The 24723-nt window shown below is 38.0% G+C and overlaps 1 protein-coding gene across 3 annotated transcripts in view; it reads left to right on the top strand.

Moving 5' to 3' along the window:
* The first annotated feature begins 1654 nt into the window (after positions 1-1654).
* The window catches only part of UBXN2B (UBX domain protein 2B), a 31915-nt gene continuing 8846 nt past the window's right edge, over positions 1655-24723 (top strand). Inside the window, exons 1-7 of one of the 3 annotated variants that reach the window (XM_066379023.1) lie at positions 1655-1748; positions 9268-9371; positions 17201-17351; positions 19202-19285; positions 20206-20315; positions 20662-20752; positions 22593-22725. In XM_066379023.1, the coding sequence (XP_066235120.1) occupies positions 1668-1748; positions 9268-9371; positions 17201-17351; positions 19202-19285; positions 20206-20315; positions 20662-20719 (588 nt within the window). In that variant the 5' untranslated portion in view covers positions 1655-1667 and the 3' untranslated portion in view covers positions 20720-20752; positions 22593-22725. Of the gene's footprint in view, positions 1749-9267; positions 9372-17200; positions 17352-19201; positions 19286-20205; positions 20316-20661; positions 20753-22592; positions 22731-24723 lie in introns of those variants that run through there. The other 2 variants (XM_066379021.1, XM_066379022.1) reach the window with 2 other exon arrangements.

Here is a 24723-nt window from a genome sequence, read left to right as displayed (position 1 = left end):
ATGGTATCCATTTATTTGTTTCCGGTTTGGGGCCATTATGAATAAAGCTTCTATGAACTTTGGGTACAAATATTTTTGCAACAGATATTTTCATTCCTCTTGTGTCCATACTTAGAGTGGATATGCTGGGTCTTATGATAACTGAACATTTAACTATGGAAGAAACTAACTATTTTCCAAAGTGGCTCTACCATTCTCCGTTCCCACCTGCATCATAGGAAAGTTCCAGGCAGAAAGCCACAGCAAACGTAGCTCATCTTGCTTGTTTCCTTTCTCTGGTATATCACAGACCTGTACTGCCTGTTTCTCAATGTCTGAAAACAGTTATTATATATTTTTATCTAGTTTTTTTAATTGTTGGAAGTGGGATGGCAGGTCCAGTTCCGGGTATACTGACATCGCCAAAAGCAAAGTCAACTTGGAGAGTATTTTTAAAAATACGATGCTTTAGTTCCACAATATAATAACTAAATCTGAGTACTTGAGGTGGGGGCTACAGTTCTAATGTGTATCAATGATGTTTGAGACTCACTGGCCCAGAGATAATGTTTAATCTTTTCAATAAAGCTAGATATGTCAGAATCTATCCTAAACCTACATCTGCAATCTATCAATAGTTCCACAAGCCCCCCACCTCACCCATCTGTTGTCGTTTCTCCTAAGCTTCAACCATGTAGTAGTTTATCAACATGTACATGATACTTCAAACCTATACTTTTCCCTGTGGTGCATTTTGGTCTACAGTCTACTGGGAGTATTTATCCTTTAAGATTCAGACAAAATGTCATTGTCTCTACGGGACATAAAAAAGATCCAGGGTTTTCTATGGCAGAACGTGTATTAAAAAGAATATTGGGACAACAAATGAGAAGTTTATTATCTGGTACCACTATTTACTGCAGGGTGAAATTTAGTGACCATATAATTTCCTCGGGCATAACACAGTAACAACACTCATCTAGTAGAGGGATAGAGAGGTGACACACGGAGTGCATCTAGCATGCTGCACATCGCAGGTGCCAACAGAAAACTTTCCTTTATGCCCCACCTTCCACTCACATTTCCTGCAAAGCTCTATTGCAAATTGTATATACATCGCTCTTCTCCTCACTGACTGGAGAGTTTCATACTGAGCTTGACTACTTTTTACCTTTGCTTCCAGGGGGGCATAAAAGTGCCTGGGATAAAATACGAGTTTAAATAAACCTCAGATGGAGGAGGGCCTAGTAGTCTCTAGTTCTGATCGCGAAGAGCATTTACGCTTTGGGGCGACGTGCCACCCAGTCTTGATAGGGAACAGAAGAATATTTGAAGACTAGAAAAGGGGCAGTTTTACTCAGATCGACAGCCAAAGGATGTTTTCATTGTTTAATTAAACGAACCAGCAAGCCTATGCTGCCCCCTGGGGCGGCCTCACCACCTTCAGGCTTTTCGCGGAGGGAGCACGAGGCCCACGCAGAGGATACTCCGCAAAGTAATTCTCTGACTCCACTTCCTTTAAGGAAAAAGAGAGTCGGGGCAGGTGGGCTGGCAACGGAGAGGAGGGACGCGCGCAGGCTGGGAAGGAAACGGAGGCGCGCAGGGACCGCCTCCTGCGGTTGCCAGGTAACCGACCCCGGAAGTTGCAGGCGGCACGTCGGCCGCAGGCGTGGGCAAGCGCATCAAAGATGGCGGAAGGCGGCGATGCAGATCCGGGCAGGCCCGACAGGCCGTCCGGGCCGCGGCCCCCGAGCGCACGGGACCTGCAGGTGCGGCCAGCGGCCGAGGGCGGGCGGCGCGGGCGGGGCCATGTGGAAGGCGGCTTCGCCAGATCCGATCTAAGCACAGAGTTGTGACTCCGGCGCGGCCCGTCTCCCCAGGGCGGCGCGGCGTCCAGTGCGTGGGAACAAGTGTCCATTCCCTCACCCCCACCCCACTGGCCATTGATAAAGCAGCTGTTCATGTAGAAGGGCATTTTGTGAGGTCGGTTTAGTGGTTCACAACTTGCTGCGGAGGAAGGCTTTTCTGTGGTCGTGGGGAAATCGGCGATCACTTAACAGGTGTGCTGGTTTGATCTTTGTCTTGGATGGTGTTTCTTCTGTCTTGATTTCTTGTATATAAAAATGGTGCTTTTTTATTTTTAAATCAGGTAGCTTTTCCCTTTTAAAGGGGCTGTATTCTATCCTATGGCTGCACAGCCTAGTTGGAAAAGCTTCAGTCTATAAAACAATGCACCTGAGAAAGGGGGAAATAAAACTTTATAAAAGATATTATAGGACACTGACATTAGGTAGATACTAAATAAGAGCGCGCCAAATTTTGCTTTATCCGGTGTTTAACACTACTTTGCTCAGTTTAGCCTTTTTTCTGCCTCTAAGTTTATTGATAATATCCAACAAACGACCATCTATAAGGAGCTATAATTAAACATAAATGACACTGAATCCACAGCCTTAGTAGAAAAGTTCTATTACTTTACAGTTCTTTACAGTTCTGTTACCTGACACCTTCATTCTACTTCTCTGAACGAACATCATGACCACCTGCCGAGTAACATACTGCTAAGCTCTGGAGAATGCTTAGACACCCAGCACATCAGATCCACAGCTGGTACTGTACACTGTTGAAAGTGTAAAAAGACATTTCTACCTACCTTTTTTGCAAAAGATATGAATATATTTAAGACAGCGTATGACTAAGTGCCAAAATAAGCAGTGCACAAAATGAGGAATTTGGAGAATGGTGAGGTCCGGTTAGGAGATGAACTCAGTGTAGAATAGTTCCAGTGCCAATAAGTCAATTGAATAGTAGTAAAGAGAATTAAGGAATAGGAAGCTATCATCAACTTTATCTTTTCCTCTTAATTTTTTATTTATTTTTATTGATTTGAGAGAAAGGATGGGAGAGAGAGAAAGAGAAACATCTATTTGTTGTTCCACTTATGTATACATTCATTGGTTGATTCTTGTATGTACCTTGACTGCAGATTGAACCCGCAACCTTGGTCTATAGGGATGATGCTCTAACCTAGTGGTTTTCAACCATGACCTGCCAGAAATTCTGTTCAGGTCCATGAATGAGTTAACCACCCTGCTATTGTATGAAGGTTAATATAGGCCCTATGCGATTGAAAACCACTGCTCTAACCAACTGAGCTATCAAGCAGCCAGGGCCCTTATCTTTTCTATTGTAGACCACCATCACTAAGAGGCAACCCGGGATGCTGGGGAAAAGTGGAGTATCTGGTCAGACCAACTTTGGTTAGCATCTTGATCCTGCCACTTAGTAGGTGTGTGAATATATGAATACAGGATAAATGTCTTAACCTCTCTCATCCTCAGTGTATTTATAAACTGGGGGTGAGGTGGTGGTGCCATGAGTAAAATAAAGTAATGTCAGTAAAATGCCCTGTGCACAATTCCCATATTGCCCTGGCCCAGTACTGGCTTGCTGAATATTTAGTTCCTTTTCCCTTAAATGTGAAAAATACTGTAATTTTCACTTGTTAGTTTATTCTAATGCCATAAAAGTTAAAACATATGTAACTTAATATCTTTACTTAAGTCCATTTCTTTGTATGTGTACAATGAGAACAGTTTGATTATTGATCACTTGATTGTTGGCAAATTTACTAACAATCCAGTGAAGTAGTGTATGATTAATGATCAGAAATGTTCTGGTAGATGTCACTAATTGTGAGAATGTTCTCATTTCCATGATCAATAAGAAGATATGGTTTGGTTTGGGTTTTTTTCTTATGAATGTGAGTTGGTATATCAAATACACTAAGTATTGATAATCTTTCCTTTTAGAATTTAGTAAGAATGTGAAGAAATTGCAAAGAAACCTGAAAACAACAAGTGATGACATATGAAGAAATAGAGTATGTATCAAAGGTTTAAAAGAATTGGATAATGTTCTTTTCCTTGACTCTCTTCTTGGATATTGATTATGTTTGGATTATCTTGTTTTTAATCTAGCCATGTTTATTTTAAAAGTTGGTTAGTGCAGTTTTTAGTAGATATTTTTTACTTTCCTGACAGCTTTCTTTAAGATTCCGCCATGGTATTATAGAGGAAAAGGGTGATATATTACTAATGGAACAAGCAAATGTACCCTTAAGTACATATATCTTAGCTACCACACAGTGCAGTTTTGTTGGCATTTAATATCAGGAGAGACTTTCTCGTTTCCCACAAGGAAAAAGATGGAGAGTTGTCTCCCAGAAAACTTCCCAGTGTTATGAGCCTCTGACTTAGAAACTGCAGAAATCTCCTGTGGATATCAAACCAGGAGTGGTTACCTGCTCCTTTCGTCTGCCCATATTGGGAAACATTCTGGGGGGAAGTTTGGGTGGGTTTGTTAGTGACAGTACTAACCCTAAAAACCTTATATTTCTGAACATTTTCAGAGACTTTTGTAACTCTTTTGGTGCCCTTTAGTCCAGCCACACACATGGGTTTAACAGTAGTTTAAAGTATTGAATTAATTTATGTATGCTTCTCTCCCAGTTTCCTCCAGAATGATATCAAACAAAAAAGCTATCTCTTCTTAATCCTGTATTTCCATAAGGTTGGAATTGGGAATTTGGGATACCTTTAACACGTTGAGTAATACGAACAATCATGTACGTCCTCACTCAAAGGATTAACAAAATCACTACTCAAAGGGTTAAGTACTTACTAGGATTAGGATTGAGTTTTGGGTGGGATAAAAAGAGAGTTCTATAAGGAAGAAGAGACTAAGATTATCTGATGCTAGGTTACAGTTACCACAAGTATCCTAATCTTGTTGGATATCAGTATTCTGTATCATTGATTCTTTTTTATTTTTTTATTTATTTATTTTTTTCTTTTTTCTGAAGCTGGAAACAGGGAGAGACAGTCAGACAGACTCCCGCATGCGCCCGACCGGGATCCACCCGGCACGCCCACCAGGGGCTGTGCTCTGCCCCCCAGGGGGCGATGCTCTGCCCATCCTGGGCGTCGCCATATTGCGACCAGAGCCACTCTAGCGCCTGAGGCAGAGGCCACAGAGCCATGCCCAGCGCCCGGGCCATCTTTGCTCCAATGGAGCCTTGGCTGCGGGAGGGGAAGAGAGAGACAGAGAGGAAAGCGCGGCGGAGGGGTGGAGAAGCAAATGGGCGCTTCTCCTATGTGCCCTGGCCGGGAATCGAACCCGGGTCCTCCGCACGCTAGGCCGACGCTCTACCGCTGAGCCAACCGGCCAGGGCTTGTATCATTGATTCTCATTTTAGTGGGCATTAGAATCACCTGGTCAGCCTGGCATGTGGATGCCTCAGGTTCTATTCCCGCTCAGGGCACACAGGAGAAGCAACCATCTGCTTCTCGACCCCTCCTCCTCCCCTTTCTCTCTCTCTCTTGCCTTCTCTTTCTCTCTCTCTCTCTCTCTCTTTCTTCCCTTCCTGCAGTCATGGTTCGAGTGCATCAACCTTGGTGCTGAGGATTGTTATGTGGAGCCTCTGCCTCAGGTGCTTAAAGTAGCTGGATTGCAAGCATGACCCCTGAGGGGCAGAGCATCAGTATGGGGGTTGCCAGGTAGATCCTGGTCGACACACATGTGGGAGTCTGTCTCTCTATCTCCCCTCCTGTTGTTTGGAAAAGAGGAAAGAAAAAATAAGAATTTACCTGGAAAGCTTTTTTAAACACAGATGCTGGGCTGTGTCCCCAATTTCTTTAAATCTAGGGTGGGCTTGAGCATCTGCATTTTTCAAGGTTCCCAGGTGATGCTGATGTTGTTACTCTATATAAAAGATATCTGCATTGTATCTTCTGGTCACTAGAAGAGTGAGAATTCCAGCACATTTTTTTCCTTAACATTTATTTATTTATTTTTTATTTATTTTTTCTTAAGTGAGAAGAAGCAGGAAGGCTGAGAGACTTCTGCATGTGCCCTGACAAGGATCCACTTGGCAAGCCTTACAGGCAGTGCTCTGCTCATCTGGGCCATTGCTCTGCTGCTCAACAGCGAGCTGTTTTATCACCTGAGACAAGGCCATGGAGCCATCCTGTGCCCAGGGCCAACTTGCTCCAATAGAGCCATGGCTGCAGGAGGAGATATATATAGAAAGAGAGAGAAGGGAGAGAGGGAAGGGTAGAGAAACAGATGGTCACTTTTTCTGTGCGTCTTGACCAGAAATCAAACCCAGGACACTCACATACCAGGCCAACACTCTACCACTGAGCTAACCGGCCAGTACCTTTAACGTTTATTTTATTGATTTTAGAGAAAAAGATAGGAACCTCGATCTGTTCCTGTATGTGCCCTGACCGGGGACCAAACTGACAACCTCTGCACTTCAGGATGATGCTCTAGCTCTAACCAACCGAACTGTCTGGCCAGGGCTAGAATTCCAGTACTTTTAACCTTTTGTTATATACCTGATATACCTGGTTTTCTCACTCAGTAACTTTGCCTTCAGGTTTCTTTTCATGTTCTTCACATTGCAAATTCTAGAGAAAAGATGACCCATGCTTACATATTTTGTGCTCTGTCTTTGAAATACCTTCATAATTTAATAGTGTCAGTTGTGGAACAATGAATCTTGAGAACTCACAATACATCAGTACTTCACAATACCTGTGTTGTATCTGTGAGATTTTGTTGTTGTTCTGTTGGTTTTGACCAGTACTTCACTTTATTTTGATCAGTTTAAATCATTATTTCTTCTGCTAATGGTAATTTATTTATGTCAAGTAATATGAATAAAATTTCTTTGAATATTTACTAATGAACTTATACCACATAAAGCTGCAGGGACATCATGCATCCTGGCTTAGCTCCCTCTGAAAATCATTCATTTTCTTCTAAGTTAATGATGTACCATTAATAACCAGGACCTTTCAAGTTTGACTACCTGCTCTTAAATAATTTTCTCCATATTTCTATTTTGTTAATATATATTCCACATTCTATGGAGTCAAAAGGTATTGCTTGTTTTATTCGTTTCTGAGAAGAAAATTATTTGATTTACAGTATTTATTCAAATCTTAAAGCAAAAACCTAACAAGATATAAGACTGTATGGCAAAAATAATCTCAGTTTTAAAATCTGTAACTTTATTACTCTATCTATATCTCTATGATTTATGTTGTGTTGTAGTCTACATAATTCACAATTATTTTGCCGGGTGCCTATTAAGTACTATATTAGAAGCAATTTGGGAAACCTAAAATATAACTGGGGAGATAAAATAATAAGACAAGTGATGACAATACTGTATAATGTTTAGTATAAATTCCAGTAATAAGATAGCATATGCTATGAGGATTTAGAAAAGAAATATCATTTAGTTAAGAAAATTAGGAAAGGCTTTATGAAGGATGGCTGAAATGAGCCTTCGAAATGCAGATAACATTTCCATTGATGTGAAAAGGAATAGCATAGTAGTAATTCTTAGAGGCAGAGGAATATAATCAGCTCACAAGGAAGTCCATAAAGAAATACTGTTTTGAACAGATTTCAAAAATTTTTGGGTAAGTTGTCAGAGTGTCTGTCTCTGTCTCTCATTCTCTCTTTTTCTTGTTTTTAAGGGATAAGGTAGGAAATGGTCATAGGAGATACATAGATAATACTTCAGAAAGAAAAAAAAGTTGGAGAAAATAAAACACTGATATAATCATTAAACATTTTAAAATAATATCTTCTAGTAAGGGAGCACTTCTCTTGTGTTTCATGTACAGTCTATATTCCATAAAACAAGGTAATTTTTAATATACATTTACAGAGGGAGCTAGCACTCAGAGAAATTAAATTCTTCCAATATCAGAATAATAGCCTAAGTTAGGATTTAATTCAGTTCTTCTGGATTAGAGAGCACTTCTATAATTATGATGTCTAGCAAAATTACCATGTGAAAAATATCAAAGTTGACGTCTGTGGGGGTAGGGTGAGGATGAAAATGCAGGGAGGAAAAATAAAGCCTTTTGGTTTTCTTGTGTATAGTTTTAAAAGTTGATTAATAGAACCTTCAAAGAATTAACTTTGCCCCAATTCCCTGTTGTTCTTTTTCTACTAAGGAAGGAATCCCTGCAGGTTAGTGTTTCTTTTTTTCTTTCTTTCTTTTTTTTTTTTTTTTTAGCGAGAGAGGGAAAATGAGAGAGACAGACAAACAAGGACAGAAAACAGGAAGGGAGAGAGATGAGAAGCATCAACTCATAGTTGTGGCACCTTTGTTGTTCATTGATTGCTTTCTCACATGTGCCTTGCCTGAGGGGCTCCAGCCAACCCAGTGACCCTTTGCTTAAGCCAGCAACCTTTGAGCTCAAACCAGTGACCATGGGGTGATGTCAGTGATCCTTCGCTCAAGCTGATGAGCCTGTGCTCAAACCGAGCGACCTCACAGTTTTGAGCCTGGGTCCTCAGCTTCCCGGGCCGATGCACTATGCACTGTGCCACGGCCTGGTCAGGCCTGTTAGGTAGTTTTCTTGTCTCTCGTGTTTCCAGTAGGGAGCACTTTATCTGGTTTTGGAGTACTTTGTTTGTTGGTTAGTTTGATATGTCGGTTGGCTGGTTTGATTTTGGGTTTTTCTTTCCCCACAGATTTGGCCATCCCAATTATACTTAAATACAGGGGGCATTTATTTTGGGGTTGTTGTCCAAAGATATCAAAAGTGGAAACAACATAACTTAAAACTAAAATATTTGGATAACTTTTTAAAATTATACTTTCAAGAACTGTTTTGATTATTTTGTTTTGAAGACAGCCAGCCATATATATAAAAGCATAATTTGGCAGTGTTGCTTTCTAGAAGTTATATAAACCATGTATATTATAATTCAGTATCTTTTATTTTTTTAGTAGCTCATTTTCCTAAACTTTATGAAACTTATATGTCGGGTAGACTTTTAAATAGGATAATTTTGCAATTGTTTTATGTGTTTGGACTTAGAAAACTTGAACAACTAAATGAAATAATTTTTGAATTCTAATGAGAACAAATTGTGACTGTAGAATTGTAGGTTCAACTTTGAGAATGACCTGTTACCAAATACAGTTTTTGAAACTGTTGAATAGTTATTTGAAAATAAATAATATTGTAACTTTAATTTATTCTAATAGATGTGGCACTTTGTTTAGTTTTATAAAGTGAGAAGTGAAGTCTGGTTTTATTTTGAACAAGAGTCATCTTCTGAAGCAGCAGCCTTCATTTTTCACTAGAAACCTTTAAAACACAATTACAAATTTATATTTTACTCATAATTTCTGGTTGTGTGGAAGAGTAGATTTCTGGTGTTATACTTTATAACATATCTATTATTTTATAGTTGGCCTTGGCAGAATTGTATGAAGATGAAGCGAAATGCAAGTCTTCCAAATCTGATAGACCTAAAGCTTCAATCTTTAAAAGCCCACGAACACCACCTCAAAGGTATGTATTAGCTCATTTGTAAAAATTGTATCCCTTTTTAGTTTGCTAATCCCAAATTATTTTAAGTGGGTTTGAAAATTTTTTTTAAAAATCTATAATTTCTTAAAATAAATAGTACTTAGATACTATTTCTAAAATTCTAATATTCAGAAAGCTCGAAGAAATTTATGGAAACCTAATCTTAAATACCTATTATTTGGTAGCCAGCATAGAATTATATACTGAATAGTATTTTTCTGGAGCATAGTGGATTTTTGTTGAGTCATAGGACTCATTGAGGGTCTAATGAAAGCTACAGATCCTCTCTTCTCAGAACATTTATGCACAATTTTGTCAATCTTGTTTAAGGGTTTTTGTGTTACTTCAAACCTCTCCATGGAGCCTCGTATGTGTCTGTGGGCCTCCATTTAAGAATCTATAACTTCAGGAATCTGCTTCCCTTAGGTGACAATCCATCTAATAAATAATCTCCTAGGTAGTTGTTACTATTGTTAAAATCCCTAAACTATAAAAAGAATCAGCTGTGAACACTAAAGAGATGAGAGCCAAGTATATTTTATTGCCATGAGTTTTCTTGTACCCAGGAATCTTTTTTATTAATGTCTTTTTAGTACTGCAAATATCATCACTGGGGGGGAACTTGAGTTTTCCCATTATATCTCATTCTCAGAAAGTTAAACCAAAAGCTGAAAAATTTGCTGAAAAATTTTTTTTCTTTTGTCGTTGTTACTGTTCTTGCTACTCCACATTCTTTTGTAGGGGAGATGAAAATAGCCTATCTTTCTGGACCTGAATAAGAAGAATATAATATTTATAATTTTCCCCAATTTTTTTATTTTATAAATTTTCAAACCCATAGATAATCAAGAAATTAGTACCCTGAATATACGCTGTGTATGCTTCACCATGGCTAACGTGTTGCAGCACCGCGTTTGTGTATGTGCTCTCTGTTACTCAGCTGTGTGCAAGTAAAGTGCAGCCATCAGTACACTTCTTCCTGCACACTTCTGCATCCATCCCCTAATAAGAAGTACACACTCCTTTCTAACCTTGATAACATCTCACACCTTCAAAAATGAATGGTAATTAGCCCTGCTGGGTAGCTCGGTTAGTTAAGAGCACCCTTCCAAAGCGTCGAGGTTGCCGGTTCAATCCCTCGTCAGGGCACATACAGGAACAGATTGATGTTCCTGTCTCTCTATCTCTCTCTCCCTCTACCTCTCTCACTAAAATCAATAAATCAAAAAAAAAATTTTGGGGGGGTTGTTGTCCAAAGATATCAAAAGTGGAAACAACATAACTTAAAACTAAAATATTTGGATAACTTTTTAAAATTATACTTTCAAGAACTGTTTTGATTATTTTGTTTTGAAGACAGCCAGCCATATATCTAAAAGCATAATTTGGCAGTGTTGCTTTCTAGAAGTTATATAAACCATGTATATTATAAGTCATTGTCTTTTATTTTTTTAGTAGCTCATTTTCCTAAACTTTATGAAACTTATATGTCGGGTAGACTTTTAAATAGGATAATTTTAGTTAGCCCTGGTTGGGTAGCTCAGTTGACTAGAGTGTCATCCCAACATGTCAAAGTTATAGATTCAGTCCCCAGTTAGGACACATACCAGAATCAACCAGTGAATGCATAAATAAGTGGAAAAACAGACCAATGTTTCTCTCTCTCTCCCCTTTTCTTTCTCTTTTCTTTCTTTTTTCTTTTTTTTTTTTTTTTTTTGTATTTTTCTGAAGCTAGAAACGGGGAGAGACAGTCAGACAGACTCCCGCATGCGCCCGACCGGGATCCACCCCGCACGCCCACCAGGGGGCGATGCTCTGCCCACCAGGGGGCGATGCTCTGCCCCTCTGGGGCGTCGCTCTTCCGCGACCAGAGCCACTCTAGTGCCTGGGGCAGAGGCCAAGGAGCCATCCCCAGCGCCCGGGCCATCTTTGCTCCAATGGAGCCTTGGCTGCGGGAGGGGAAGAGAGAGACAGAGAGGAAGGAGGGGGGGTGGGGGGTGGAGAAGCAGATGGGCGCTTCTCCTCTGTGCCCTGGCCGGGAATCGAACCCGGGACTTCTGCATGCCAGGCCGATGCTCTACCACCGAGCCAGCCGGCCAGGGCCTCTTTCTCTTTCATTCCTTTCCTTTTTCCTCTCCTCTCCCTCCCCACTCTCTTCCCTCCTCTCTCTCTCTCTAAAAATCTATTAAAAAAAAAGAAAGGTAATTTCATTAAATCATTTACTATATAGTCCATAGTCCACTCTCTCAGAGCCAAGGGCCATGCATTGCATTTGATTATTCCTGTCCTGTATCTGAGTCCAGCGCATTTCTTCCACCTTTTTGTTGTTTGTTTCTAGCTCATCTACGTAATCTAAAATTTATAACAGTGACTTTTTTTTAAATGGTCTAGGTCAGATGTATTATAAAATGTCCCATATTTAAGTTATTGTTTTTTCATGATTAGATTCTTGTTTAACATATTTGTCAAAAATACTAGTAAGTGATATTGTCTGCTATTTATTTCACATCGGGGGCCATATGAGTTCAGGTTTTCCCCCTGTTGGTGATGTGTTCACTTGGCTAAGGTGTTGACCCCCACATCACTCCATTGTAAAGGACAGTTTTTCCTTTGTGGTATGCAAGTTATTATCTTGGCAGTATTTGAATATCCTATCCTTTCATGTAAGTCTTATTTGACATATATGTGTCTATATACCTGCATACATATGTATGTATGATATCTATATTATATATTTTAACTGCTTCCTTAATTTATACATTCTCCAAAGTTTTGAAAATACTTAAAATATTTATGTATCAAAGTTTTACTCTTTAATTATTGCCCCATTGTTTCCCCAATTGAGCATACTTTGAATGACTTAATTTATTCATGATATAACAAATCAAAATATTTGACTTCTTGTAAGATTAGTGTATTAATTTTCCTTGCTGTTTCTACATAATTATTAATATTGTAATGAATGTTCTTTTCTTTTATTTGTCACATATGTTTAGATATACTATCTGAAACAATGTTGCTATTAATAGTTATGATTTGATAATGCAAATTTTTAAAGACAATATGCCTCAGAGTAGATCTCTATAATTATCTACATATTTGAAAGGAGGAACTGCCTTAAATTATATTGTTTGAGGCTTAAGCTATATTAAATATAATGTGAAACATTATCAGTAATCTAATCTTTTTTGATAAGTCTGATATTTTCTAATACTCAGTATACAGTTTACAGTTCTTTTGATTTTATATTCGGTCTAGGCATTTACCCAGTTTCATTACATATCTCCTGCTTTGCTTGGTACAGAATACTGCTTATTTCTGTGGTCCACCTTCTTAGACAGTAATAGATATCAAAATATCTATTTGCTTATTGTCATTTAAGCTTAACTATTTTTACTATCTGAAACTCTAGATATAATATTATCTATGTTTTTCTTTATAAGAGGAAGAACAAAATCTATACAAAAACTCAGAATATAGCCTGACACCTCTTGTAACATATTTATCTACAAAAGGTTATATATCACAAGTAGAACTTTAAAAATGATTCGAGTATCCTCCTTCAAAAATGTGTAAACTTAAAACAATGTCCTCTACAAGTAATTAAATAGTAGTATTGGTTTGAGAATTAAATGAAATAAAATGTGTAAGATGTTTAGCACAACGTTGGGTCTTAAAAGATTAATAGGAAGTAGATAAGCACAGAAGACAAGAGACAAAATTCCAGGAACAAATAGGCACAGAATAATAAAAATGGCAAGAGGCATTTTGAAAAGGAACCAGCAGATCTTCAGTACACTAGTGGCAAATAAGGTTTGATAGCTGGAGTGCTTCCAGGGCGGACTTCATGGATATGTGACCTGTGCAGTCACACAGAGCCCTGCTGAGAGGGACCTTATGCTTAGTATAATGCTTTGCTGTTACTGTCTTGAAATTCTTCATAAATTTTGAGCAAGGCGACTCCCTAGGCCCCACAAACTTTGTAGCCAGTCCTGGACACAGGCCCTTCATGGACAGCCTTGAATGCCAAGGAGAGTTGTGCTTGTGTAGAAGGCAGTGGAAAGCCTATATAACAATAAAAATTTGATTCTACAAATGGGCACCCCTCAGTTATAATTTTTTAATATGTTTTGCCAATGAAAAAGTTTTTTAAATTCCCCAAGCTTGGCCCTGGCTGGTTGGCTCAGTGGTAGAGCGTCAGCCTGGCGTGCAGGAGTCCCGGGTTCGATTCCCGGCCAGGGCACAGAGGAGAAGCGCCCATCTGCTTCTCTACCCCTCCCCCTCTCCTTCCTCTCTGTCTCTCTCTTCCCCTCCCACAGCCAAGGCTCCATTGGAGCAAAGATAGCCCGGGCCCTGAGATTGGCTCCATGGCCTCTGCCTCAGACACTAGAATGGCTCTGGTTGCAACAGAGCAATGCCCCAGATGGGCAGAGCATTGCCCCCTGGTGGGCATGCTGGGTGGATCCTGGTTCGGGCGCATGTGGGAGTCTGTCTGACTGCCGCCCAGTTTCCAACTTCAGAAAAATACAAAAAAAAATAAAAATAAATAAAAATAAAAAATAAAAAACTCCCTAAGCTTCAGTTTCCTTATCTGTAAAAAGGAATAATACCATTGTTGTAAGGATTAATTGAGCACAAATCCCCTTGATAAGTGTAAGCTATTATTATACACTTTTAGAGAAATACAATATAAAATTAATAGTAATGGGGAGAACAGAGGATAAGGAGACAAATCAAGAAGAAAATAATTGTAGTTTAAGGAATTTTGGATTTGGGTGTGCCAGTGGGATTGAGTGAAAGGGTGAAGTCAATGTAGGATACTTACAGAGATTTTATTGTTGAAACTAGATGTCATGGGAAATAGGGAGTAAATGAATGATGAAAACAGAAGTCAAACTTTTGTGTGTTTTTTTTATTTTACCATTGATTTGAGAGCGAGTGAGAGAGGAAAAGGTCGGAGAAGGGCAAGAGAGAGAGAGAAGCATCAACTTGCTGTTCCACTTAGATCTATCAATATTTAGTTGTGTACTGATTCATTGCTTCTTGTATATGCCCTGACCAGGGATCGAACCCATGACTTTAGTGCACTGGGATGATGCTTTAGCTGCTGAGCCATCTGGCCAGGACCTTATTTTGGGATACAGGGAAAAAAATGTGGTTGTTAATGGAAAGATTTATGTGAGATTTATGAAAGATTTTTGAGAGAGATGAACTTGATTTATGTAGGGGCTTTTAAACTCAGCACTGGACCATAAGTAAGAGTGTGCTGAAAACATATTTGACAGTCATTTTTACAAAGGAGGTTGTTATTTATGGGAGTGGACAAATATTTTGATGATCATTTAAGTTTAAATAGAGAATGAGAGTCAAGGATATTGAATGGGTTATGAATCTAAACATAAAAGGAAAACAAAACTTGCAGAGGAAAATAGACTATCTTTATGACCTTGAAGTAGGCAGGGATTTCTTAAACAGGTAATGAAAGCATTATTGGGGGGATGACAAATGGTGATGGCACAGACTTGACTTGGGGAGGTGAACATGTAATAAATGTAGTGTACAGAGGATGGGTTGTAGAATTGTGCACCTGAAACCTGGATAATTTTGTTAACCAGTGTCACCCCAATAAATGGCAATAAAAAGGAAAATTAATAAATGAAAGTAAAAATAAATAGCCTGCCCAGGCAGTGGTGGTGGATATTGCGTCGACCTGGGACTCAGAGGACCCAGGTTTGAAACCCTGTTGTCACTGGCTTGAGCAGGGGATCATAGATAGAACCCCATGGTCGCTGGCTCAGCTATAGACCCCCAGTCAAGGCACATGTTCTTCAGTCAATGAATAACTAAGGTGTCGCAACGAAGAATTGATGCTTCTCATTTCTCTCCCTTTCTGTATATCTGTTCCTATCTGTCCCTCTCTCTGTCTCTCTCACAAAAAAGTAAAATAAAAATAAATATAAAGAAAAAGCATTAACCATAAAGAAGCTAGTAAGTCTTTTTCAACGTCTGGTTTTCCAGTGAGACCAAGATAAAAAAGAACCCTATACAGTAGTTGTATTTTCCTAGGATAGAGACGTGGGATAGGGAGCAAAGGACCTACAACAGGAGATAGCTATAACAAGAAGCTTTTCTTTTCTTCTCTCACTTCTTTTTTTCTCTTTTCTTTCATTACCCTTCCTTTCCATATCATTTTCTTTTCCTCTCTTTCCTAATCATTTCTCATAGCTACCTAAAATCATTGCTGTCCAATTCCTACTATTAATGCTTGTCCTAAGGGCCAGCTATAAATGGTACCAGGTGGTTATTTGAAATATTGGGGGGGTCACTTTGTAAAGTATATGATTGTCTAACCATTATGATGTACACGTGAAACCATACAAAATATTGAATAAAATTGTAATTGAAAAATAAAATTTTGACCTTAGCTGGTTGGCTCAGTGGATAGAGCATCAGCCAGGCATGTGGACATCCCAGGTTCAATCCCTGGTCAGGGCACACGTGAGAAGCGACCATCTGCTTCTCTCCCCTTCCCTCTCTCCCTTCTCTCCCACTTCTTCTCCCGCAGCCAGTGTCTCTGTTGGTTTGAGTGTTGGCCCCAGGTGCTGAGGATAGCTCGGTTGATTCAAGCGTTGGACCCTGACGGGGGTTGCTGGGTGGATCCCAACCAGGGTACATTCATGGATCTGTCTTACTATCTCCCCTCCTCTAACTTAAAAAAAAAAATTTTTTTTAAGAGAGAAAAGAAAAATAGCCCACTTTGGCAGCATATAGACCCTCTGAATGTAAGCTTGGCAGGAAGGCTTTATTGGCTCCTGGTCTGGGTAACCGGGCCTCAGTGTATTCCCCAGAGCTCTAGCAGGATAGGGGCAACTCACCTCCTTGTCCACCAGTGCCCTCAGCAGTTGTAAGCCACCTTATGTTAGTGGGTTCTACTTGCTTGTGTCCACTTGTTCTCCAGCTGGATTTTTCCTTCACTTAACGTGAAGTGACAGCTGGTCTGCCCTTCCCTTTTCTGTTCAGTTTTGCACATATTAATTTTGGAGGAACTGTAAAGGTGACCTCCATTGTTACTCTCCAACTGATTTGGACAAAATGGGTAGTTAAAAACATGAGCTCTGATTGTCATCTTATACTGGAATTCTCCGTGTTGATATTTTATTGGTTGTATTTTCTGTTATTCTTGACTGAAAAAAATCTTACAAGATAAAATAGGATACTAATGCAAAGGAAATTTTTATGTTCCAGAGGACCATTATGAAGTTGAAGTGAGAGTAAAAATCATTTCTACATACTGAAAAACTTGTTTGTGGTCTAAATCATTTTAACTTTATAGCAGAGGTTTATAATTTTTCAGTCCCCAAAATTCTGAGGAGTGAACCCTCTATGTGTAGCCCTGTAGTGTAGATTTAGGTGTTCACACCATCTGGATCTAACTGAGTCTCTCCACTTGACTAGGTCCCGACTGAGTGGATTCCTCAGGGAAGAGACTTAGTTCCTGGTAGTCAGCACTTCTTCCCCAGACACCAGAAGTGCATGTGATAAGCGACTGCAAGGCGTGAGGGAAGGAGAAACAAGCCAGTTCTCACACCACATGTGAGCTTGCTACCAAGAGTCTGTAATTCCATTACAAACTATACGAAGTGTTCACTATTTAAGTTCCTTAATCCTATTTTTAAATTTAAATATTTCCACATAGAAGGCATATAAATTATCTTTTTCAAATCAGTTATTCCCTAAGACTATGTAGCTTTTTACTTGAAAGTAATTGATGTCTATTTGGAGTTTCTTTTCATAAACTGTAATGTTTAAAGGTTCTATTCAAGTGAACAAGAATACAGTGGATTACATATAGTTCGACCTTCAACTGGGAAAATTGTGAATGAACTTTTCAAAGAGGCAAGGGAACACGGGGCTGTCCCTTTGAATGAAGCCACAAGATCTTCAGGTGATGACAAATCTAAGGTAAATGCTCAATTTTAAAACTAAGTATACTAGTTATATGTTTAATAACATTCTTTTTCTGTGTGTTTCTCTTTTAAATATTTGATTACTTTTTATAAGATTGTATTTCTGTTAATGATTGAAAGTTTAGGCATCTTCCTACATTTCATGCAACGTCTTGATTTTTATTTTATTAATTCTAGACGCACAGGAATTTACAAAAAAGTCTATAGAGAGGTCCTGTGTATCTTTCATCCAGTTTCCTCCATTACCCTAATGGCTAATGAGGTTATTTGCATTTTCCTAATGGTCTGTAATGTTGAACATCTTTTTATACGCTTATTTACCAGTGTCTTTATTATCCTCTTTTTTAAAATTTTTAAAAATTATGCTCTTTAGTAAAATGTGTCTTCATGACTTTGGCCCATTTTCAAATTGGATTGTTTTGTTACAAACAAAATTGTTTGAGAGTTCTTTAATAAATATGGGTTCTTTGTAAGATAAATTTTCGCATATATTTCCTCCTATTCTGTAGCTTGCCTTCTCATTCTCTTACCACGGTTTTAAATAGAGCAAAAGTTTTAAATTTTGATAAAGTCCATTTTGCTTCCCCCTTTTTTGTGGATTATGCTGTTAGTGCCTTGTCTGAGAACTCTTCACCTAACTGTAGATCCCAGATTTTTTCTGTGTTACCTAGAAAAGTTTTGTAGTTTTACATTTTCCATTTAAACTTATGACCCATTTAGTTCATTTTACCTAAAGTTTAAGTCTAGATTCGTATTTTGACTTATGAGGACCATTTACTCCATTGTTGTTGAAAAGGTTCTTCTCCCTTCATTGGATAATATTTTTACCTTCTTTAATTTCTACAAAACTTTATAGACATAGTATTGGTATGTTAAAGAAAACTTCAAGTGTATTTTTGTGTAAAATTGTCATATGTTCTCATAATTAGCATTTTCAACCTGATTTTCCTTTCAAATCATTTGGGGAGGTTTTCTAAACTACCACATGGCCACAGGTATTACAGTTTACTAGCTTTCAGGTGTGCCTGGACATGTGTCATTGTCACAGACATCCTCTGTTGAGAACCACTATTCTCAATGAAACATAAATTTTAGTTTTCATTATTTACCGATAGCTTGGAATTCTTTTTTAGTCAAGTCTAAGATAATTTTGGTTTTTGCAAGTTCTCTAATTGCATAAGAAAAATATGGAATTGATATGTTAGTCTATACTAAAGAAAGCAATGTGATGTTTAAAAGCTCATTTATGATATAAATGGTGGTTAAAAGGAATGGAGTTTCTAACCTCATAAGCTATCCTACCTGAAAAGCAGAAGACCTTATAATTATTATAGCAAAATAAAAAGCACAACCATAGTTGATATGTTGAAGTTGAATAAAAAGCAGCTTATAAAATAATTATAGAGCTTTTTTCAGGATAATGTATGCCTAGCTATAAAATGTTTTCTTTATGAATCTCTTATTTACTTTGTGAAATATGGTTTAAACATTTTTATTATAAGATTTGTCATAAAATATTAATGATGGCTTTTTAAAATCTGTTTATACTTGACAATATATATTTCAATGTACAAATAAATTTCTTAGTTTAAGATTGGCCTAAATTATTTCTATTCCTGAGTTACTAATGCTTTTATGGAAAGAAACATAATTTTTACTTGAATACACTTCTCTGTAATATACGATTGTAATTTTAACATAACATTTTCCTGTAAAATATAAACCAGTTTGAGTAATTGCAGTTTATCTAGTTTTAAAATATATATCACACATTATTACAACATTTTACTTATATAAAATTAATAAGCCTTGGTGAATGTTCAGCTTACTTGCTGTGTGTTGTAGTCATTTACAGGTGGAGGATACAGACTGGGTAATTCCTTTTGTAAGCGATCTGAATACATCTATGGAGAAAATCAGCTGCAGGATGTAGGTACAGTAATCAAAATGACAAATTATAGATATTTGTCTCTAGTTACTACTGTTTGTTTTAAAATTAAAAATTGGTAATATAAATATAATCTTTTTTCTTAATTTGTGAAACATGGATTAAAAGACCTAACGTGTAACTTTTCAGTCTCAAATTTTATATTTTGTATCCCAGATGCACCTTATACTTAAGAGATACATACATAACTCTTTGTTGAAAGAATATATGACTCACTCTAAAATGAGCTTATATTATATAATGATTATATAAATGGTGTACTGACATAATATAGAATGAGCTGAGTTGTAAAATAGCTACACCTAAAATTATTATTTGTTACCTTTTGAAATTTTGAAGTTATAACCTCATTTTAAACATGTATAATTTAGACATGGAGGCTCACTGGAAATTCTGCCTTCCCCCGTGGAATGAATATTTGAGCTCTAGCTGAGACTATTGGGCACAGAAGGAGAATGGTGGGTGGGGAGTGGCGACTGGCTGCTCTCATTGTTTTCATTTTCTCAGTAAGCTAGAAATAATTATATTCAAGCCCAGGGGCCAGGTGTGGGGCCTGTTGGACTTTTGGTATTTTAGCCATTTCCCTTTTTAAAGCTAAATACAAGTCTGCTTAGCAAACACCACTGACTTCACTTATGTCTTTATTGTATCTGTGAGTAAAGAACAGCACAAATAACTCCATACTTTTTAAATTTATTGGGGTGACATTGACTAATAAAATTATATAGGTTTTAGTTGTACAATTCTGTAACACATCATCTGTATATTGTATTGTGTGTTCACCACCTCAAGAAGGTTTTAAAGTGTTTTAATATGTTGTGAAATACCACATTTGAAACTTAAAATTGTTTGATGTAGATGGATTTTTGTATTTCTTTAATTTTTTTTCTATGCTCAAAAGGTCCAGATTTTGCTTAAATTATGGAGCAATGGTTTCAGTTTAGATGATGGAGAATTGAGACCTTACAATGACCCAACAAATGCTCAATTTCTGGAGTCCGTTAAAAGAGGGTAAGCTGTGTTATTTGTGTTCTACTTTTTTACTTAGGGTTTTTTTATTGTTGTTGTTTTTAATCAGAATGCCTTTCATTAGGGCACTACTGGATTTTAAGAATTATATTATGCCAGTGGCTCCTGGGAAAGGGTATGTTAAGTATATAAAGGACTTATAGCTGTCCGTAAGTTACTGGTTTTCAGCTGTGGGAAGATGGGGCGGCAATAAAACATTGCTGCCTTTAAAACTCTGATGAGCTTTGGTCACAGATCTAAGAGGAAACATCTCAATGTAATAAGTCAGTGAATTGATTAGCATGTAGCTACCCATCCACTAAGCCACTGTCCTGCTTACTGTTGACAGGGTGACTTTCATTGCATGTATGCCTGAAATTCAGCAACTTATATTAGAAATCTTTTAAAGTGGCATTACTACTGGCAGAAGATTTCAAAAGGTTAGTTTGAAGTTATAATTTATGAAAGTAAACTGGATACACAGTACTCTGACCCGTCCAAAGAACGTCATAGCTCATTAGCCCTTCTTGCTGAAGGATAAGATACTTTGCTAAGATATTGGTGATGAACTGGCAGATTTCAATGGCAGTCAAGGGACTGGAGTAGGAGGTTATACTCTACCCAGGAATTGAAGGTGGGGCTTTTCCAAGTGATGAAATATGTCCAAGGGAGTGGCTGAAGTGGAGTGGAGAAGAGACTCACTGGAGTTGAGTTAGTGGAAGAACTCCAAATGAAAAGCATTTTAGAACATTAATTAGCATGGATTTTGAATTTGAATTCTACAAAGAAATGTCAGAATATCAAATATAGGACAAGAAATACTGTAAGCAGTATACTGATGTCATTGAAATAGGCAGGAAGCTGTTCTGTACACGGGCAGTGTATGGTGAGTGTGAATATAAAGGTATAATAGTTTGTCAGTGCTAGGAAGTTGGAACTCTGCAGTCACTGGGAAGAGCTGGGAGTTAGTGAGTAGGGAAAGTGTTCATCTGTGAAGTAAAGAGCAATACTACTGCTGAAATTGATGCTTATTTCAAGATGGTGGAAGAAAACATTGATGATCAATGTACTATAATAAAGATCAGAACTAACTTACTAAATGAAAATAATCTATAAACTTTGTAGGCTACTGTTCACACAATCATGGTACACTCTGATCAAGAACAGTTTTAGAAAAGACTCCTTGAAAGCAACGATTGGTGTCACTGATTACCAACTATATGATCATTTTCCCTTTATTAACAAATATTTTGTAATACCATCATCAGTCTCTTCAAGGAAGAACCCATAAAAAATATAATCTATCTGTGCACATTATGTCCAAAAAATCAGTGTAAATTTTATTTTAAAAATACTGCAGGAACAAAAGTTTATTATAAAATTATATTTCAATTTCTAAATGCCCGGGTATGACCACACCAGGAGACGTAACAAAGCAGTCAGATAAGTTTGCACCTATGTGCAGTCTAGCATTTATCATACCAGTGTGGGAGACATAAAATCAGAGTAACGAGGTATGTGAAGTTGGCAACTTCATTCTGGAAGTGGCATTGCAGTCAGGGGGTTGCTGAAGTTCCAAACTAAACAAGGTAAATCTTCCCTCAGTTTATATGGAAGATGGAAATTTCAAAGCATGTTAATACAGTACAAAAAAAAACCCCAAAACAGGTTTTGAGTGCTGGCTCATATGTAAGACAGAGCTTCAGCCTTAGAATTTAGGCTCCGACATTATTAGCAGTGTCGCCATCACAGGACTCAGGCATGGCCGTCCGTGGTTCTGTGGAGCCTGAGCCAGGTCCTCATCGTGCAGGAAGCCTCCCCCGTGCCAGAGCGTCTTCATCCTGCCCTGTCTGAGCAGCACACTTGGGAGGCACACATCAGTCAGAAACACCCCTGTCATTTTGAAAACTTCCAGGTAGTTTAGAAAGAAATACCTGAATTTACTATTATGTCCTCCTACGAAGTTTCTAGTGTTAATTCAGGTAAGAACTACTGTCTTATAATTTGTTAGAAGCACTCCAAGATCACAATGACAACAAAAGATCCCTATGTTGAGAATCACTAATGAATGATGTGATGTACTTTAAGAAAGAAACATCTACAGGATTATCTGTAGATAGAGAAATACCTACTCAATCATCACAGAAATTTTTGTATTACAATTTACACAAAAATTGTGGTTTTCCAGTGTAGCTTTCAACTTGATTATAGTAATCTCAGCAGTCTAGATTAATTTTTTTTCCCAAAAGTTAACCAAAATCTTTTCCCCCTTTTTAAAAGAGAAATTCCCCTGGAGCTTCAGCGACTGGTTCATGGTGGCCAAGTGAACTTGGATATGGAGGATCATCAGGATCAAGAATACATAAAACCCAGATTGAGGTTCAAGGCATTTAGTGGAGAAGGACAAAAGCTTGGAAGGTAGAATTCTAAAACGAGAAAAATACTTATCTTTGTTCAACATGAATTTCCTTTGAGAATAAAAAAAAAATTACCTCAAAAGTAAAAACTAAGACTTTGGAGATGGAATTAGTTAAGAAGATCCGGTAATAATATTATAGTAGCTAATATTTAGAAAGTAGTTACCTGGCCCTCTAAGCACTTTATATACATTAACTCAATCTTCACAGTTATCCCGTGTAGATCTGTCAGTACTCCATATTTGGTGGGCTAATAATAATAATTCCATTGTCTAACTGAAAACAGAACTTTACATAGATGGAAACTAACCTAATTTTTTATGGTGACATATATATATAATTATAGGGTAAAAACATGAACGAGCAAACAAAATGGAAACAGACTCATAGATAGGGGAACAGACTGACAGCTGTCAGAGGGGATGGGGGTCGGGGCTTGGGGGCCTGGGTGGAGAAGAAGGGATTAAGCAAAGAAAAACTCATGGACACAGACAACAGTGTGGGGACTGCAGGAGGGTGAGGGGTGGGGCAAGGTTAAGAAGGATAAAGGGATAGTGGTAATGGAGGGAGACTTGACTTGGGGTGTTGAACACACAATGCACAATATGCAGATAAAGTATTACAGAATTGTGTACCTGCCACCTACATGATTGTATTAACCAACATCACCCAATAATTTACTACAAAATTAAAAAAAAAGAAAACCATCCAAAAGACTTTAACCATTGCCTTCAGTTAATATAATAAAGCACAAATCATAATGTAGAACCGTAAAGTTACAATGGTAGGAAAAGGGTGTTATGAAATAAATAACCATTGCCTTCAGTTAATATAATAAAGCACAAATCATAATGTAGAACCGTAAAGTTACAATGGTAGGAAAAGGGTGTGATGAAATAAAAATAAACTTAGTAGAGCAGGACAAGCAGAAGACTAGAAGAGCACCAATTCATTTTGATAGGTAGGCTGACAAGTGGACCTTCGTCCCGGCGTTTGAGCTGGCGTGTATGAAGAGGAAGTCATTATGCAAAGCAAATCTCTGTTTCTACTAAGAACAGTCATTACCTGTTATACTGTCCAGTCCAAAAGATTCTCTTTGCTCCTGTCACTCATTCTGGCCACCATACTTGAGGTTTGACTTCATCTTGGTCCCTGGACCTTGAGGGCTGTTTTCTCTCAAACCTAACAGCCCCTTTCCCCCTGCCTTTTCTTCTTCTTATCCCAGCAATTCCACAGTCCCTTTGCCTTATTGTACAGCGTGGATTTGTCTGCCCCTGTGCAGAGCAGTGCTGCTGGGATGTCCGCACACAGTGCTGGGCAGGCAGGCTGCACCTCCCCACCAGAATCAAAGAGCATTCCCGGGACTCCCTGCTTGCCCTGAGCCTCCTGTTCTCCCGTCCCATCTCAGCACGTCTTCACTTGCAGCTTCACTGAGCAACTAGAGGCTGCTAAGAATTCACTTTCTCAATATATTCCCCGTTACCTCTACATTTATTAAATTCATCCTGGCCTCTGTCTTTTCAGTCTGAAGGTGTTTCTCCCTCTAGCTGAGGGAATTACTATGCTTACAATCTACTTCCTTTCTTCCAGTTTGCCTAGAAACCCTGTTTTATCAATTAACTTCCTTATTTTCCTTTTTTTAAATTATCTTTTTGATGTAATACTTGAAACGTACGCAAAATATATTAATCTCACAATCATTTGATCAATTGAATGATAGTTTCACATGGCAAATAGATGAGACTTTGGAGACTAAATATTAACATAACTTTTAAAAATACTGTATTTAATATTAAGTTAACAATTTATGGTATTTGCAAAACTAGCTGTTACCTGTTGACACACTGTGCTAGGTCTTAGTGTACAGTAGATCTTTTTTACTGCACTTATGTTTATTATGCTTCAGATGTGCTGATTGTTTTCTAAGTTGAAGGCGGACCCTTCACCAGCCAAAAGATTACAACTCACTTTACTGTGGCACTCGCATTATCGTG

The sequence above is a fragment of the Saccopteryx leptura genome, chromosome 3 (genome assembly GCF_036850995.1).
Source record: "Saccopteryx leptura isolate mSacLep1 chromosome 3, mSacLep1_pri_phased_curated, whole genome shotgun sequence".
Classification (NCBI taxonomy): domain Eukaryota; kingdom Metazoa; phylum Chordata; class Mammalia; order Chiroptera; family Emballonuridae; genus Saccopteryx; species Saccopteryx leptura.
This window is presented reverse-complemented; position numbering and strand designations above follow the sequence as displayed.